A 16365-nucleotide genomic window follows, 5' to 3' on the forward strand; every position below is an offset into this window, starting at 1 on the left:
ATGTTTCCCTCCCCTAAATTCAAAGCACCATTCCTGACAGATGGGACTGGTAGGCCACCTTTTCCAAGGGATCTGCTCTATAACTAGCTGCCAGAAGATGTACAAGAATAGCAGAATAGGGCACATTCACTCATCCTTCAGATTTTCCCATTCTTCAGGAGATGGCCTTGACTGGAATGCAGAGCACCCCTCCCCCATAAGTGCCACTCACAGCTGAAAACTTGTTATAGTGAATGCTGATATAAATCCCAGGTCCTAACTTTAGTACAGTTTGAATTGTGTTTGATGAGCTAACTAATGATGCTCCACTGAGAGGAAGAAAGTTCTGTCTCTCACTTTATAATTTCAAAACCTAGTGAGATCCACCTACCCCAGCAAGAGCTGATCCAGTCCTCCGATGTGCAAAGCAGACAAAAATATAGGACAATACAGTTTATTCACCATACAGCAACTGTTAATATTGATACCAAGATGTGTGAAATTAACATTCCCCAATGACTCAGTTGGTAAAGGGAGTTTTTAAACTGAGCTATAAAGACTGAGAAGGACCTTGTTTAGTATGTGTGAACATCAGGTGAGGACAGGATTGGGTTTGCCTGTTATGCCCTTCATGGTCAAACAGGCTGTTAACACTCTTTGCCTAGTTTCACATGTTAGGGGTGGTCACAGGAAAAGTGGGTGACTGGCATCAGTGGAATCGTACCATTATAATAGCTGAAACTTTCAAGAGGGGAGAGGGTGGTCCAGTTGCTCTAGCCATCCAGCTTACAGCCTCACCCCCATAAGGTGATATCTGCCAATCTGATAGCTTGCCTATTCACTGTTAGTTGGGTTAGTTAGTATGGAATGTTACCAGTTCTCAACCAGGCTGGGAGATAAAAGCTTGAAGATTCAGGAAGGTATTTCTGCATTACACTAGAAGGAATAAAAGGAAAAAAAACCTAGCAAAGATAATCCCACCCTGCAACTCAGACAGCAGTGGAACTTCCTGCTATACCCTATTCAGTGTAAGAAGGTCTGCCCTTAAAACGTCTAGTCAATCATTGCAATAGTGCAAGAGTACACATGTGCATCATTAACTGTCATCACAAAGGTTAAGTGCTTACCGGTTGGATCTCCTCACGAGTAAGTCGCCGTCTGTAAAGGAGCAAAGCATGGACCAGATTACCAGCACGTGCAGCTTGAATTGTTGTTGGAGTCACATACAAGAAATCCTGAAGTTGGAAGGAAGCAATTATTCCAAGTTAAAAAGAACACATTAAACAATTCCAACTCACACCACCCCCATTGGCTTAGAGACCAGATTGATAGAGCCATACAAACCACAAAGGTCCCAGGTTCGATCTGTGGTTTCTGTGGAGTTCGCCAGTTTCAGGCGTGGAAACCAGGGCAACCTTAAGTGAGGGCACAAAAAATAAACCAGCCAAGGTTGTCTTTCCTGATCACTATCCAGTTAACACCTCTGTGAAAAGGAGTATTAGGTGAGAATAGGATTAGGCTCAGCTAATGACGTGCCCAAGATCAGCCTGCCAACACTCACTTTACAGGATCATCATGAAGAACAGCCACGTTGCTGAGGTGCAGGAAGCCTGCAGGCGCTCAATGAAGCATTCGTATCCCAAGAATTAGTACCTTCAGGGCAGGAGGAAGAAAACTGGGGAAGGGGGAAGAAAAACCATTGCTCTTGTCATTCTTGATTTCCAGAGTTGAGGTGAGAGTGACTGCCCAATTGAAGTCAATGGGAATCAAGGGGAAAATCTCTCCACTGGTTGAAGTCATACTGAGCTCAAAAGAAGATGGTTGTGGTTGTTGGAGGCCAATCGTCTCAGCCCCAGCACTGCAGAGTTCCTCAGGGTAGTGTCCTAGGCCCAACCATCTTCAGCTGCTTCATCAATGATCTTCCCTCCATCAAAAAGTCAGAAGTGGGGATGATTGCTGACGATTGCAGCGTTCAGCACCATTCATGACTCTTCAGATACTGAAAAAGTCCGTGCCCACATGCAGCAAAACCTGGACAACATTCAGGCTTGGGCTGATAAGTGGCAAGTAGCATTCATGCCACTTGAGTGCCAGGCAATGACCATCTCAAACAAGAGTGAAACTAACCATATCCCCATGACATTCAATGGCATTACCGTCACTGAATCCCCCACCATCAACATCCTGGGGGCGGGGAGGGGTTACCATTGACCAGACACTTAACTGGACCATATAAATACTGTGGCTACAAGAGCAGATCAGAGGCTGGGAATTTTGTGGCAAGTAACTCACCTCCTGACTTCTCAAAGGCTGTCCACCATCAACAAGGCACAAGTCAGGAGTGTGATGGAATACTCTCCATTTGCCTGGATGAGTGCAGCTCCAACAATACTCAAGAAGCTCGACACCATCCAGGACAAAGCAGCCCACTTAATTGGCAACCCATCCATCACCTTCAACATTCATTCCATCCAGCTTTCACACACAGTGGCAGCTGTGTGTACCATCTATAAGATGCATTCAGCAACTCGCCAAGCCTCCTATGACAGCACCTTCCAAACCCACGACCTCTACCACCTAGAAGAGCAATGGCAGAAGGTGCATGGGAACATTACCACCTGCAAGTTCCCCTCCAAGTCACTCACCATCTTGACTTGGAAATATATCACCGTTCATTCACTGTCACTGGGTCAAAAACTTTGAACTCCGTCCTGCACTGTGGGTGTACCTACATGGTACGGACTACAGCAATTCAAAGTGGCGGCTCACCACCACCTTCTCAACGGCAATTAGGGATGAGCAACAAATGCTGGCCTCACCAGCGACCCTCACATCCCATAAAATAAAAAAACACACATTAAGGACATTAACCATCTGGCCGGTGTGTCGATGTTCTAACCAGCAACCCCCCAATTCACTTACTCCCTCTTCTTTCGTCCCTGTGTCCTACAAATTAGACCGCGGCCCCTCAAATTAAAAGATACTTTGAACTTAACTCCATAAATTACATTCATATGAAATCCTCACCATGGCATAATAGTTGCTGTTGACCATGATTGGCTCTCGCCCTTGTAGGTAGACATACGCTTCCCACCAATCGCTCACCTGAAATGGTGCAATGACATGACAGTAAAATAACCCCAATAAAAACCCCTTTGCATTCACATTCCGTTCCAAGCGTTTGTTTGCTGCACAAGTCAATTAAAATAAGAATTTAAAACTTCAAAGAGCAAGGCCACCATCTGCACCCACTGCTCATAGACTAAGCTTAATTTTTCAACCATTGTGGTCGCCCTAGTTTGTGCAGCTCCTGCAGTTAAACAACATGTGGCTTGAAAAATAGGCCAGCTCATATCAGTACTTCACACACTGCATTTCTTTTTCCTCATGAGCCTCTGGTTCTTTTGCCAATTATCTTATATCTCTGTCATCTGGTTACTAACCTTCCTGCCAGTGGAAAGTTTCTCCTCATTTACTCTATCAAAATCCTTCATGATTTTGAAGGTCCCTAGCAAATCTCCCCATAACCTTCTCTGCTTTTAGGAGAACAACCCCAGTTTAGCCTAAGCGACTCCAATTGCAAAAGCTTACAGCCTAGGCTTGAGTCAGTCAAGTAAGACCAAATCAATACCTTCAACTATTTATTGAAAACAGCCCTACTAAATTTTAATTTATATGGGCCCTGGTGTGGAAAAATATCATTTTAACTTAACTAAAATACAGCACTTAACTCACATAGTTGGTAGCCCACCAAGATTTGAGTTTAAGATACCACTGCAGCCGAGGTCCCAGATTCCGTTCAAAGTCTTTCGCCAAAGCCTTTGTCCGTCGGAAGTCTTCATCGTTCATCAGAGGCCTCACTGACTCCAAAAACTTGAGGGAGAAGGGGGAGAAAATAGGCAAAGAAATGAACACATTTCAACCACACTTAATAAAGAGCACACAAGATCTGACAATAAACTACTGTAGTTAAGTGTACAAAAGGCAGTGTAGGGTGGAGGAGCCTTCTGGCTGTGGGTTAACATCACCAAGGAAAGAAAATAAAAGTGCAAGGATAGGAAAAAGTGATCCAGCTCAGTGTGATGTCAAGGTCACACATTCAGTGATGTTGAGGTATTTTGGTCCTTCATCTTCCTCCCCAGTCTGTACTATGTAATGCATCAAGGTGCTTCTCAAGTTCACAATCTGCTGCTTAATGATAATTGATGCAACTGTACTCATCCTGCATCCTGCTGATGCATCCACATACTGCACTTCATGCATTTCACTGGTCTCAATGCAGTACACACCTGTTTTAAATAAACTGCACTGTTATCTTGGAATAAAAATACTTAAACCTGAAATTTACCATCACTCTTTGTCTCTTATATAAAAAAGCTTTAACAGCTATTTTTTGGGGGAATTTTAATGGAACTCTAAACATGAAGCAATTTCAAGAACATGCATTTGTGCATCACTACAATGTAACTAAGGCTGGAACACTACGGGCTGCATTTTTGTTTTCGGGCCGGGACTCCCAACAACCGGATCATTTCCAGGTCCCGATCCTGTGTCGTGTCAGCAATGCGGAATAAGTAATTTCCTTGGGAGTGAGTTTGGCGCTAAATTAGAATCGATGGAAGCGATATAGAGGCGGGAACGGGGAACTAAATGCGATCTTTAAAGGCAAGTGGCAGCCATCACTGGGCTTGCCGTTACCTATACAAATGAGTCACCAGGGATCTCAGAGGGCCTGTGTGGGCATGAGAACACGTCTCCTTGCAGCCTTCCACTGTGCTCCTCTGGCCTCCTGCTGACCAGGAGGTTGCATCTGCAACAACTCATCCTGGCTACTTTGTCCAGTGTCAGAGTAGCCTGCTCCCATCTGACCTCCGTCAGCTGGGTCCTGAACGTTCATCAGGCCTTCCTGTGCCAATCTCAGCTGCCACAGTGATGCCTTCCCTATCCGGTTTTCTGCCACTCTCTGCTGTGACATTAAACTCTTCCAGCTGCAGCAATAGCCACACTGAGATATCTGAAGCAGCTAAGCTTTATTTGCTGCTTCTGAATTAATCAGCCCTCATGGCCTGCCACACTGCTCATGTCTTTCTCCCTCATGGCGTTTTCCACATGCACAGTGTTTAAAAATTGCTCCGTGCTACTGATAAGCCTGTTAATGAGCTCTTTAATGACTTCAACCTGCACTTAATTGGAGGCAATTGCCTGACCCGTTCCCTCGCTACCAGCGGAACCTTGAAAATAGCATCATGTTCCAGAGGTGGTGGGACCCAGTGCCGACCTCTGAAAATGCGATATTCAAATTGTGCTCGCAGCCGTTGCCACTCTCAGTGGAGTTTGAAAATCCAGCCCTACAACTTTAAATAATGGACCAATGAAGGAAAATCACATCTAAAACAAAAAATCTTAAACTGTCCCAAATGTAACATCACTTTGCCCTAATTCCAGGCCCGTGCTCCAGCTGTATCTTGTTATGCTACTCCCTGGTGATTCACCCAGACTCACAAACATATTAACAAAATCTCATTTATCCTCAAATGCCAGCAATAAAGATGCTCGAGAGTTGTTTCAAGTACTTTGTTTTTGCTCCACAGCCAGCCAAACTTTTAATTAGCTAGTAAATGCCTTCAATCTTACCCTTCTCAAGGTATCATTTATTGTTGGGACAGGCAGTCGTGGAAGGGAGTTCTGGAAACTGTATAACATTGGTTTACGTCCTGAGAAGATCTTCACTAGAGTCTAAGAAAAATACAAAATACAAGTTATTTTTCTTGCCTTCCAGTTTTTTTTTTCCATACTTTCCTAAAGAACTGATTCCTTCTGAGATGTAGATTCATCGGTGCTGGGGACCTGCTTGAACCCCCAAAGTAGCTGTTTTTCATCTGAGAGACAAATCAAGCAATATTGGCAGGCTACTCACCTATAGGAGCTACTGTGGCTAAACCTAATCCTGTCCTCTCCCAAAACACAACCACAGCACAGGTAATGGACAGTGATGAGGAGCAGCAACCCCGAAAGACTTTTTTCTCCCTCGTCAAGAAGCACCGAGGCCGCTGTAACACTCAACTTCAATCCCAGCTGACACCAGCGAACTGAGGTCAGATTGGAAATTAAGAGTGGGGCGTTCCCGATTTGACACCCTTGCATTACGCAAAGATTGAGAACCACCGACAACGCACAGGTCATGGCAATCCAGCTCAGCAAGCTCAGGCAACTCCATTCTGTTGCTGTTTGTATTTCTAACTCACTAGTTTCTCCAGTTTGAATTTCATGAGCTTTTGAAAATGACGCTCCTTACTGCCCATTGTTGCATAAATTCAGCTGGGTAAGGTGGGAGTCCCAAGTTCCAACCACTAGTTTGTGCTAATTAGCTGGCCTGAGCCACAGCAACGGTAGAGGAACTGCAAAAGATTTAGCACAGCTGAGTAAGGAACAGCAAAGTCAGCCAGGCTACCACTCCTTATGTCAATAAAGCAATTCCTGCTGCAGGTGTACATCAGTGAATGGCAGGCGAGCACAAAACTTGGCTCAGCTGTGGTATTAAAATAGCATGGACCAGGTACAGAAAATAATCAAATCAAGAATGCTGGGCTTTATATCAAGTGGACTAGAATACCAGGGGGTAGAAGTTATGCTCTAGCTATATAAATCCATGGTTAGACCACACCTAGAGTACGGGATTCCAAGGATTAAATTATGAGGAGAGATTACGCAAACTAGAGCTGTATTCCCTGGAATTTAGGAGGTTAAGGGGTGATTTGATCAAAGTTTTCAAGATATTAAATGGAACTGATAGGGTAGATACAGAAAAACTATTTCCACTAGTCAGGGAGTCTACGACTATGGGACATAGTCTAAAAAATTAGAGCCAGACCTTTCAGGAGTGGATTTAGAAAACACTTCTCCACCCAAAAGGGTGGTAGAAGTTTGGAACTCTCTTCCACAAATGGAAATTGAGGCTAGTTTTAAATCTGAAATTGATAGATTTTTGTTAACTAAAGGTATATATAAAGCAAAGGCAGGTATATGGAGTTAGATCACAGATAAGCCATGATTTCATTGAATAGCGGAACAGGCTTGAAGGCCTAAATGGTGTACTACTATTCCGATATCTCCCATGGTTGAACATCATTGACAACAGTCATGGTCATGCTCGCACATGGCCACTTGAACAAGGTACCAGAGGCTGCCAATGGAACTGTATCCCCAGCAGGCAACCAGCAACTTCAATAGAGCAGGTATGGGGATGTGAAAGGGAGAAAATGCGAAGATTTATATTTTGTTGATACTTCAGCACTTACAAACCAGACTTTGGTGGTAGTGGACACCTTGCCGTGTTCTTCAAACATCCAGCCATGGTAGGAGAGGAGGGCTTTGAGGATCTGCCGCATCACTAAAATCAGTGCCAGCCACAGCCCTGTTGCAAACAGCAGTGCACTCACCAGACTTTGACCCTGGTGTGACAAGTATCTTCTATAAAAGACAAAAGTACAATACATTAAAGTGTTGCTGTAAAATAAGAAAATTAAAGAATTAAAGTATCCCAACATACTTCAGAGTCATTGAAAAGCTTTTGAAATGTAGCTACTGTTGTTTTGAAGGGAAATACAGGAGCTAACTTGGGCATAAGTACTTCCCACAAACAACAAAGACAAGTTAATTTGTCTTGGTGGAGTTGTTTGAAAGAGGAATATTGATCAGGATACCAGAACTCTCCTCCAAACAGTGTCATGGAATCTTTAGGAAACGGTAGTGTAGTGGTTACATTACTGGACTAATAGGCCACAGCCAAGGATGAATAACCCACAGAAGGAGAATTCAAATTTCATCAAGGCAGTTTGAGAATTTGCATTTAGTTAAAAAAAAATATTGGAAATAAAAAGCTGGTATCAGCAAAAGTGGCCGTGAAGCTATTGGTTCAATAATATGGCTTCAATGGAGAGTAACATCAGGTGGGGTGTAAAACAAGCCTTGTACACCACCTTATCAGTTTCCCGACAAGCGTGTTAGCCTAAAATTGGTCTCTGACTTTTGTTTCAGCCCATGACTGGCTGGATAACTGACTGGCACGCGTATCACTGCTTGCAAATTTCATGCTTGGTCATCATGGGATGTGGGTTATCGTGCAGCCTATGATATGATGTGCCTCGACTTCAAAAGGCTTTTGACAAAGCTCCACATAAGGCTACCAGTTATATTCAAAGCCGTGGGGATTCAGAACAAACCCTGGGAGTAGTTAAGAAATTGGCAGTAGGATAGTAAACAAGTACTTGTTGAAATAGTTCTGTCAAAGTCAGTAAAGAGTGAAGTACTAATTGGGATTTCTCACAGCTCAGTGTTGGAATTGCTAATTTTTCTAATATAAATGGCCTGAATTTGCAAAGTTGTCAATTTTGCACATGACACCAAACTAGGAGGGGTGGTGAAATCAAAGGAGAAAGCTTAGGAATTATGGAATGTGTTGGACAAAATATTTAAGTGGACAGACAATGGCAGATGAAATTTAAAGCAGCCAGTGTAAATTATTGCACATAGGCATGGAAGATGACACCGGGTGGTACACACTCCACTATTAAGCCAAACTGACACTTGGAGTTTAGTTCAGGCTGTTGATTCATGGTTACGTTCTGGGGTCCCCTTCCCTTCTCTAATTGCACCCCATACCATCCTTCAGGCTACACATACAATAGTTGCGACAAGATTCAAGCATGCAGTCTGAGCATTCTGAAGTCTTTAGTGTGTCTCAGAGCTGCCTGCAGTATAGCACCCTCCAGTCTTCCGGTAACTCTACACTCCTCAAATTGTGGCCTCTTGCATATTGCCGATTTCCTGTGTCCACTATGTAGTCATGCCTTTAGCTGCTTGGGCCCTAAGCTCTGGAATTCTTTCTCTAAACCGCTCTGCCTCTCCACCCCTCGCTCCTCCTTCACGACTCTCTTTAAAACCTCCCCCTTTCCTGTCCTAATATCTCCTGGCATGGCTTGATAATACTCCTGCGAAGAGCCCTGGGACATTTTATGCTTTATTATTATAACATAATAATGTAATAAATACAAGTTGCTATTGCCACATCTTACCTCAGTCCCACATCACTACCGTTGCATACTGCTGATTGCCCAGTTCAGCGTAAGTATTTTAAAGTTTTAATTAGTGTTTTTATTAAATTTTTAAGCGTTTCCATATTGCTTCAGTAAGATGCACACTGGTAAAACACCTTTTTTAAAACTCATATTTAACACTCATTCACAGAGAGATCAGAATGGATGTTGTCTAACAGTCTGTAACACTCTTGGCATCTAGTATCTATTATATCTGAACTGTTACAGGTTTTCTTTTTTCTGCATTGTGTGTTTTAGTGCAGTGATACCATTCAACAACAGCAACTTGAATTTATATAGTGCCTTTAATGTAGTAAAACGTCCCAAAGTGCTTCAGTAAAGTGCCAAGAATTTCTTAGAAAACATGAACGCTAGAAATGCCTTAATGCCCTGTATTCCTATTAAACTAAGAGTAACAGGAGTCCAAAAATCAGCAAACTCCAACCAGTCAAGTGAAGATTGAATCCGAGTCCTGCCATAGTCCCACTAATCACTGATAATTACTCACTTTAGAGGGAGGTGGTCCTTAAGCTTGGCTATCATTCCCATCGAGGGATCGACTCTTGTATACATGGTACCCACAACAGTCAACACCACGAAAAGCCAGCTGGATGGGCTAGCAGGATAAACACCGGACGCAAAATTGTTCTGCGAAGAGATGAAAGGAAACTTTTTTTTAAACATTTTTTAAAACATCAGCGATTTAAAAAAAAAATCCCTTTCATGCAGGAAAGAAGGAAACTTGCCCCTTTGTTAACATGAGCTTATGTCAGGACACACACTAACATCTTACAGTGCAGAAAACAAAAGCACTTATAACATTTTCCAGCATTACATATAATATTTAATTATTCTTTTATTTCTCAACCCTTCTTTAAAAAAAGATATATTTATAGAAAATTACACCAGGTGCAGAAAACCTCACAACAAGCCTCACAACAATGGAGCAGTAGCAACTCAAATACAGCAGGGTCTTTGCCTCCATTTGTATTTATTTTCTATTTTTATCTTCCTTCTTCCGTTTCACCATTCTAAGAGGGCACGCAGACGACCCCCTCCCAGGGGCCTCTGTGAATATTGTTGTCACTGGCTACAAGGTAATGTGTGCTCCAGGATGTGGGGTGAAATGGAGGGCGTGGGAAGAGTGAAAACACCTTTGGTTGTCACAAGTGAGAAAAGGTCTTTCAAAGCATAACCCTGCAGTACATTAACTACCCGGTCATTGGCATTGAATCATTTTCTGAGCAACCCAATGTTTCTGCCTTTATTGCCTTGGCCTTATTCCCCAGAACTTTTTACTCATGAGCAGCGGGTTCTCACTGTGGGTAGGCTTGGTTTTGAATGGAAAGCCCTTACCTTAAGTCTGATACATTTCTTCTTCCAGGCCCTGATGCCCGAGAGGTAGATCTCTTTCAATGCATTATGGCTGAGTCGGAGGTCGATGCCCTCTGGGGTGACTGTAAACTGAAATGCGACGGCCTGGTGAGCTTCTGCCATGTTCTCAGATTACACTACAACCTGCAAAACAAAAACAGAAGACATCACCATTACATGTGCTAATGGAGACCATCTCTTCCTGTCTCAGTTCTTCCTATTCCTCCACCTACTTTGAAACAATTTTTTTGGAAAAGGCAAACATATTTTTTACTTTTTCCACCTAGACCAAACAAAAAATGACAGCATCCTTTCAAATGGGCGACTTAATCAAAATTAGCATTGAAACAGCAACAGCAACTACAGAGATGCACAGAGTCCACAGGACAGAAACAGGCCAATTAGCCTAACTGGTTTATGCCAGCGTTAAGACTCCATATGAGCTTCCTTCAATTCTTATTACCACTTCCCACCATACCATGTATCCTCTACTACCTTCTCCTTCATTAATGAGACAATCTGTTTCAGCCACCCCATGTGGCAACGGGTTCAACATTCACACTGCAGAAAATGATCAACACAAAAGTATGGGTAAGTCAAGCAGGGACAATGTTAACTCTCTACCCAGGGTCACAATCCTAGCAGTGATTTTCTCAAAACCCATTTTTACAGACTTATGATTTTTAATATAGATTTTTTTTTCTCTCACTAGCCCCACTCAGCCCCAAACAATTTTGGTTCTGGCTACATCCCAAAACTAGTAAGCAATATGCTCTAGGTACAGCCATACAGTAAGCAGCGGTTATGCTATGGGTTACAGGTGAAGAGGAAAGGTGGTGGCAGGCCACAAGCGGCCATATTTGTATGAACAAAAAGCTAAATATTGCAAATGCTGGAAATCTGAAACAAAGCAGAAAATGCTGGAAGCACTCAGAAGGTCAGGCAGCACCAATTGTGCGGAGAACAGACACTTCATGTTTCAGGTCTGATTTTCCACACTGGAATAGCTTTGCCATGTAATGAGTATCGCTGCTTTACAATGCTGGAACAAAGACCATTACACACCGCTCTGTTTGCAGTTAGTTACAATTAGCAATAAAAACACTCACATTTCACTAAGTTAACAGTTTGCTTGTTTGACGTTAAACAGATGAGCAACCAAAATAATCACCTACAGTAAATGACACAGGGAATAGTGCTGCAGCCAGTTTAAGTAGAGCTTTGCAGCTTTGGGACTGGGGACGGAATCCAGGCAGATGGAAAAAAAGAAGTTTCTACTCTATGGCAGCTGTAAAGGTTCGACACAAGTGAACGCAGGTCCACAGTGTGAAAACTGTAAACAATTCAGCATAAAATAGATTGGGGAGGGGAAAGCAAATATTATACTGTTGGAATATTTACCATCAGTCTTGTTAAGGAGGCGCAGGGGAGGGGAGGTTGAGACAAATCATTCAGACAATTCAGTGCGAAGTCTTACTGTTACCTTAATTAACAAAGTGCTTGAGCAACTAAAATTATATGCATAAGAATGAAGGCAGAAAATATGGAACTATATCAAGGAGGAAGCTCATACAAGAAAACAACCTTAAATTTCATCCAGAAACAATGCCCTTGTCCTGTGCAGTGTAGTATGGCAGCTGTTCAGAATATTTCTATACGGTTGAGTCTCCACAGTAGTGCATTCCAGAAACAATTCTATGAAGATTAGATTGCTGCTACAAAGATGATTAGCTCTGTGCCAACATACAGGTCCAACCTGTTTAAGTTTGTCAATGATATGTGATGTTAACCTTTCTGATATATTGTATTCTGCGTAGAAAAGAAAATCATTTGTTGACTGTCAGCATTACTCTTTGCAGGGAGCTGTGGTTAAGGTCTGAAGTTGTTAAAGTCAATGTTATGTCCAAAGGGCTGCCAAGTCAAAATTCAAGGGGCTGAGTTTTACCAGCCCCTCGACACCGTGGGTCGTGGCACGGAGGCCCGTAAAATGCAAGCGGGAGCATTCAATGGGGGAAAATAGGCATCTGTTGGGCGCTTGCCACTTTAATTCTCTAACCCACCCCCACATTGACCTTCCTGCACTGTTTTGTGATGAAATTCAACTCAAGCCCGAGGAACGCACCTTGGGCTGAATTTTATCAGCGTGCCGCGCTCCGCAGTGGCGCACTGTGAAAGGGTCAGCCTTCTGACACAGAAGTACCGCTGCACAGCCCCCGCAATATTACACATGGGGGCTGATTTAAATGGAGGGGGCAGAGCAGCTGCTCCCGATGATGTAAAGGCGGCCATCCCAAGCTCCCGGCAGCAGCGTCCTGAGCCACTGCGCAGGTGCTGGCGCCATTTTTAAAGAGCTTCAAGCCCTGAGCAAAAATGTACATTTGTAATTGATATTAGATTTCATTTGCTTTTAATAAATAATAAGATGGAGGCCCTTTCTCAACCCCCCCCCCTCCCCCACAATGGTCTTTACATTGCCCTATATTCAGAAAACTCATTTTATTCCCGACCTGAACTTGCCCCCGCAACCTTCTCACATTTGCCCTTCAACCCTTTCCCACCATCCCCACAGCCAATAAAAAGTGTTTTCCCCGCTCCCCCACCCCCTGATAATTTTAATCCTCCCCCTTCCCCATCAGTGTCTCACCTCGGAACTCCAACGGCGTTCCAAAGGCGCGCGAGTCGCAGCTGGCTGGTCGTAAAATCAGCTTGGGATGGCCGCCATCGGCAGGTAAGTTCATCTGAATTTTATTAATACTCATTTAAATATTTTAATGAAGGCCCCGCCACCAAGTCCTTGCTGCTGCTATTATTTGGCGGGGCCTTCTCAGCATCGTGGGTTGTGATGGACCGCTCCCGCTCGCATTTTACGGGCCTCCCTGCCACGACCCACGGTGTCGAGGGGCTGGTAAAATTCAGCTCCTTGAGTTTCGACTTGGCAGCCCTTTGGACATAACATTGACTTTAACAACTTCAGACCTTAACCACAGCTCCCATTTTCTCTGAGCAGCTGGTAACTTAGGGTGGGTGCGCCAATGCTTCCAGGAATTGGGTAGGGAGTGGGTTAGCATTTGGGTTTGGGATACCCGATCGGGACATGGCCAGAAAGGTGGTCCACATTCCTGGTGTCAGTCTTTAACTTCCATAATAATACTGTGGCTCTGGACCCTTCTTCACGCTTTTCCTTGCTTCCCTCCCCATTCTGCTGTAACCATTCACATATCTGCTGCATCTCGGTTACATCTTTTATTTCTCTAATTTCTCTCATTTTGTCTCTCTCGCCTTACATTATTATCACTTCGGTCCTTTAAACATCTCGTCCTCCACAATCACTTTGCAGACCTTTTTTTTGTGTGTGTTCTCACTCTTTGCTCCCTGCTGCCTCTGCTCTTCCTTACAAGCTGCTCATCTTGCAGTTCTGACAAATGGTCATAAAGCTGAACCGTTAATTCTACCTTCCTTTTTCCACAGATACTGTCTGACCGTTTCCAGTTTTTTTCTATTTTGTTTCAGATTTCCAACAGAATTTTGCTTCCTGTTAATTCAAAGCATTTTTTACTCGAAAAATAAACTCAAATTTAGCAGTAATTCAATTAAACATAGATAGCATTTTAAAAGTCTTTAAGATGCTACATATCTCTCCCAGCTGCAATTTAAGACAGTTAATACTAGCAATTGTATTGACTATTTGCCCCTATAGAGCAAAAGTAAAACGACCTCTTTTTTTTAAAGTAGCATCCTCACCCGACTGCCTACCCACATCGGTTAAGTCAGCAGGTGTTATTGGTCACAATGTCACCCAATTTGGTGTTACATGCCCCTACATAAAAATATTTCCATCTTCATGGAGCTTCCAAATATTTTGTTGCTTTCTACACTTCATTCCATTCAGCAACATTCGCGCCACACAAGTGGCGGGCAATGAACATCTCCAATAAGACAGAATCCAACCATCTCCCCTTGACATTCAATGGCATTACATTGCTGAATCCCCCACATCCTGGGGGTTACCACTGACCAGAAACTGAACTGGAGCAGCCGCATAAATACTGTGGCGACAAGAACAGATCAGAGACTTGGATTCTGTGGCGAGTAACCCACCTCCTGACTCCTCAAAGTCTGTCCACCATCTACAAGGCACAAGTCAGGAGTGCGATGGAATACTCTCCACTGGCCTGGATGGGTGCAGCTCCAACAACACTCAAGAAACGCAACACCCTCCAGGAAAAAGCAGCCCACTTGATCATCACCCCATCTACCACCTTAAACATTCACTCCCTCCATTACTAGCACACAATGACTGCAATGCGTACCATATACATGATGCACTGCAGCAACTCACCATGCCTCCTTCGACAGCACCTTCCAAACCCGCAACCTCTTCCACCTAGAAGGACAAGGTCAGCAGACACGTGGGAACACCATCTGCAAGTTCCCCTCCAAATCAAACACCACCCTGACTTGGAAATATATTGCCATTCCTTCACATCCTCCCTGGTGTGTGTACCCGCACCAGATGGACTGCAGAGGTTCAAGAAAGCAGCTCACCACCACATTCTCAAGCTCAATTAGGGACAGGCAAAAAATGCTGCCTTGCCAGTGACGTCTACATCCCATGAAAGAATATTTAAAAATTGTTCATTGGATCACATTAACCAGCCTAACCATGCGGCGGCAGGAGTGCACTGCGGCAGACTGTGCGGCGGCAGGCGTGCACTGCGGCAGACTGTGCGGCGGCAGGCGTGCACTAGACAATATGAAATAGCATCATGTACTTTAATCTCTCAGCATGGTTAGGCTGGTTAATGTGATCCAGTGAACAATTTTTAAATATTCTTTCATGGGATGTAGACGTCACTGGCAAGGCAGCATTTTTTGCCTGTCCCTAATTGAGCTTGAGAATGTGGTGGTGAGCTGCTTTCTTGAACCTCTGCAGTCCATCTGGTGCAAACTTCCCTGTCTGTTACTTTGCCTCCTACCTTGATGTAGCACATTCTGTGAGTATAATCTGTCAAGTGCCAGCATATCACCACAATAAAAAACTCAACATCCATGGGAAATGAGACAAGGAACCTGTTCCCTCTAGAACACCTTCTTGTAAACAAGACGAAACAATCCATCCTTGATTTTAATTATTCCAAGGAGAAGCCATCCACATCAAAATTATTTTTTTCCTCTTTCTCCTGAAGGTAATCCGAAGGCAACCAAGTGCCTAGACAGAACATCGAGCACACTATTTGATCTTGAAGGAAGTCACAACTGGATTCAGTCCTAACCTCCCCCAAATGTTGAGGAGTGTTTCAAATAAGTTTAGCTATCTCCGCCAACAACAGGCCAAGAACTGAACTTGGAACACTTTGGTCTATATGGCTTCATACAGTAATATTAAAACACTACCTTACTTTATCTCGAGCCAGTAGCATATTCTTTCAGCTAAATTATGACCTTATCTCCAATTGAGCAGCACAAATCTGAAAACAGTCAGACATGGCTACAAGGAAACCAAAGCTGGGACCTGAATATCCAAGAGTATGTGACATTCAGGAAGGACATGAAGCTGGAAAAAGGCAGTAGGGTAGCTCTGTTAATTAACAAGGGCATTAGTACTGTAGTGAGAGATGACCTTAGTTCTAAAGATCAAGAAGTAGAATCAGTTTGGATGGAACAAAGAAACAGCAAGGGGCAGAAAACATAGGTCGGAGTTGATTATAGGCCACCAAACAGCAATGGTATTGTAAATCACAGTATAAATCAGGAAATTAGAGGTGCATATAACAAGGGTAATACAGTAATCATGTGGGATTTCAATCTACATATTGACTGGGTAAACTTTATTAGTACTAATATTGTAGAGGGTGAATTGTTAGAATGTATGTGAGATAGTTTTCTAGAGAAGTACGTTGAGGAACCAGCTAGGGAA

At 43.4% G+C, this 16365-nt stretch overlaps 1 protein-coding gene across 12 annotated transcripts in view; it reads right to left on the reverse strand.

Annotated features, from left to right (window-relative positions):
• Positions 1–16365, reverse strand: part of LOC137353392 (carnitine O-palmitoyltransferase 1, liver isoform-like) — an 87163-nt gene that overhangs the window by 47502 nt on the left and 23296 nt on the right. For 11 of the 12 annotated variants that reach the window (XR_010969847.1, XR_010969846.1, XM_068019627.1 and 8 more), the window contains 7 exons: positions 10431–10592; positions 9583–9722; positions 7278–7449; positions 5614–5715; positions 3715–3852; positions 3007–3084; positions 1107–1214 (listed from right to left, as the gene is read on the reverse strand). Coding sequence is in view for 10 of the 12 variants with exons in the window: in XM_068019627.1 (XP_067875728.1) it covers positions 1107–1214; positions 3007–3084; positions 3715–3852; positions 5614–5715; positions 7278–7449; positions 9583–9722; positions 10431–10571 (879 nt within the window). In the remaining 2 variants the exon portion in view is untranslated. Of the gene's footprint in view, positions 1–1106; positions 1215–3006; positions 3085–3714; positions 3853–5613; positions 5716–7277; positions 7450–9582; positions 9723–10430; positions 10593–12032; positions 12057–16365 lie in introns of those variants that run through there. The other variant, XM_068019624.1, reaches the window with a different exon arrangement.

Source organism: Heterodontus francisci, chromosome 41 (assembly GCF_036365525.1).
Source record: "Heterodontus francisci isolate sHetFra1 chromosome 41, sHetFra1.hap1, whole genome shotgun sequence".
Classification (NCBI taxonomy): Eukaryota; Metazoa; Chordata; class Chondrichthyes; order Heterodontiformes; family Heterodontidae; genus Heterodontus; species Heterodontus francisci.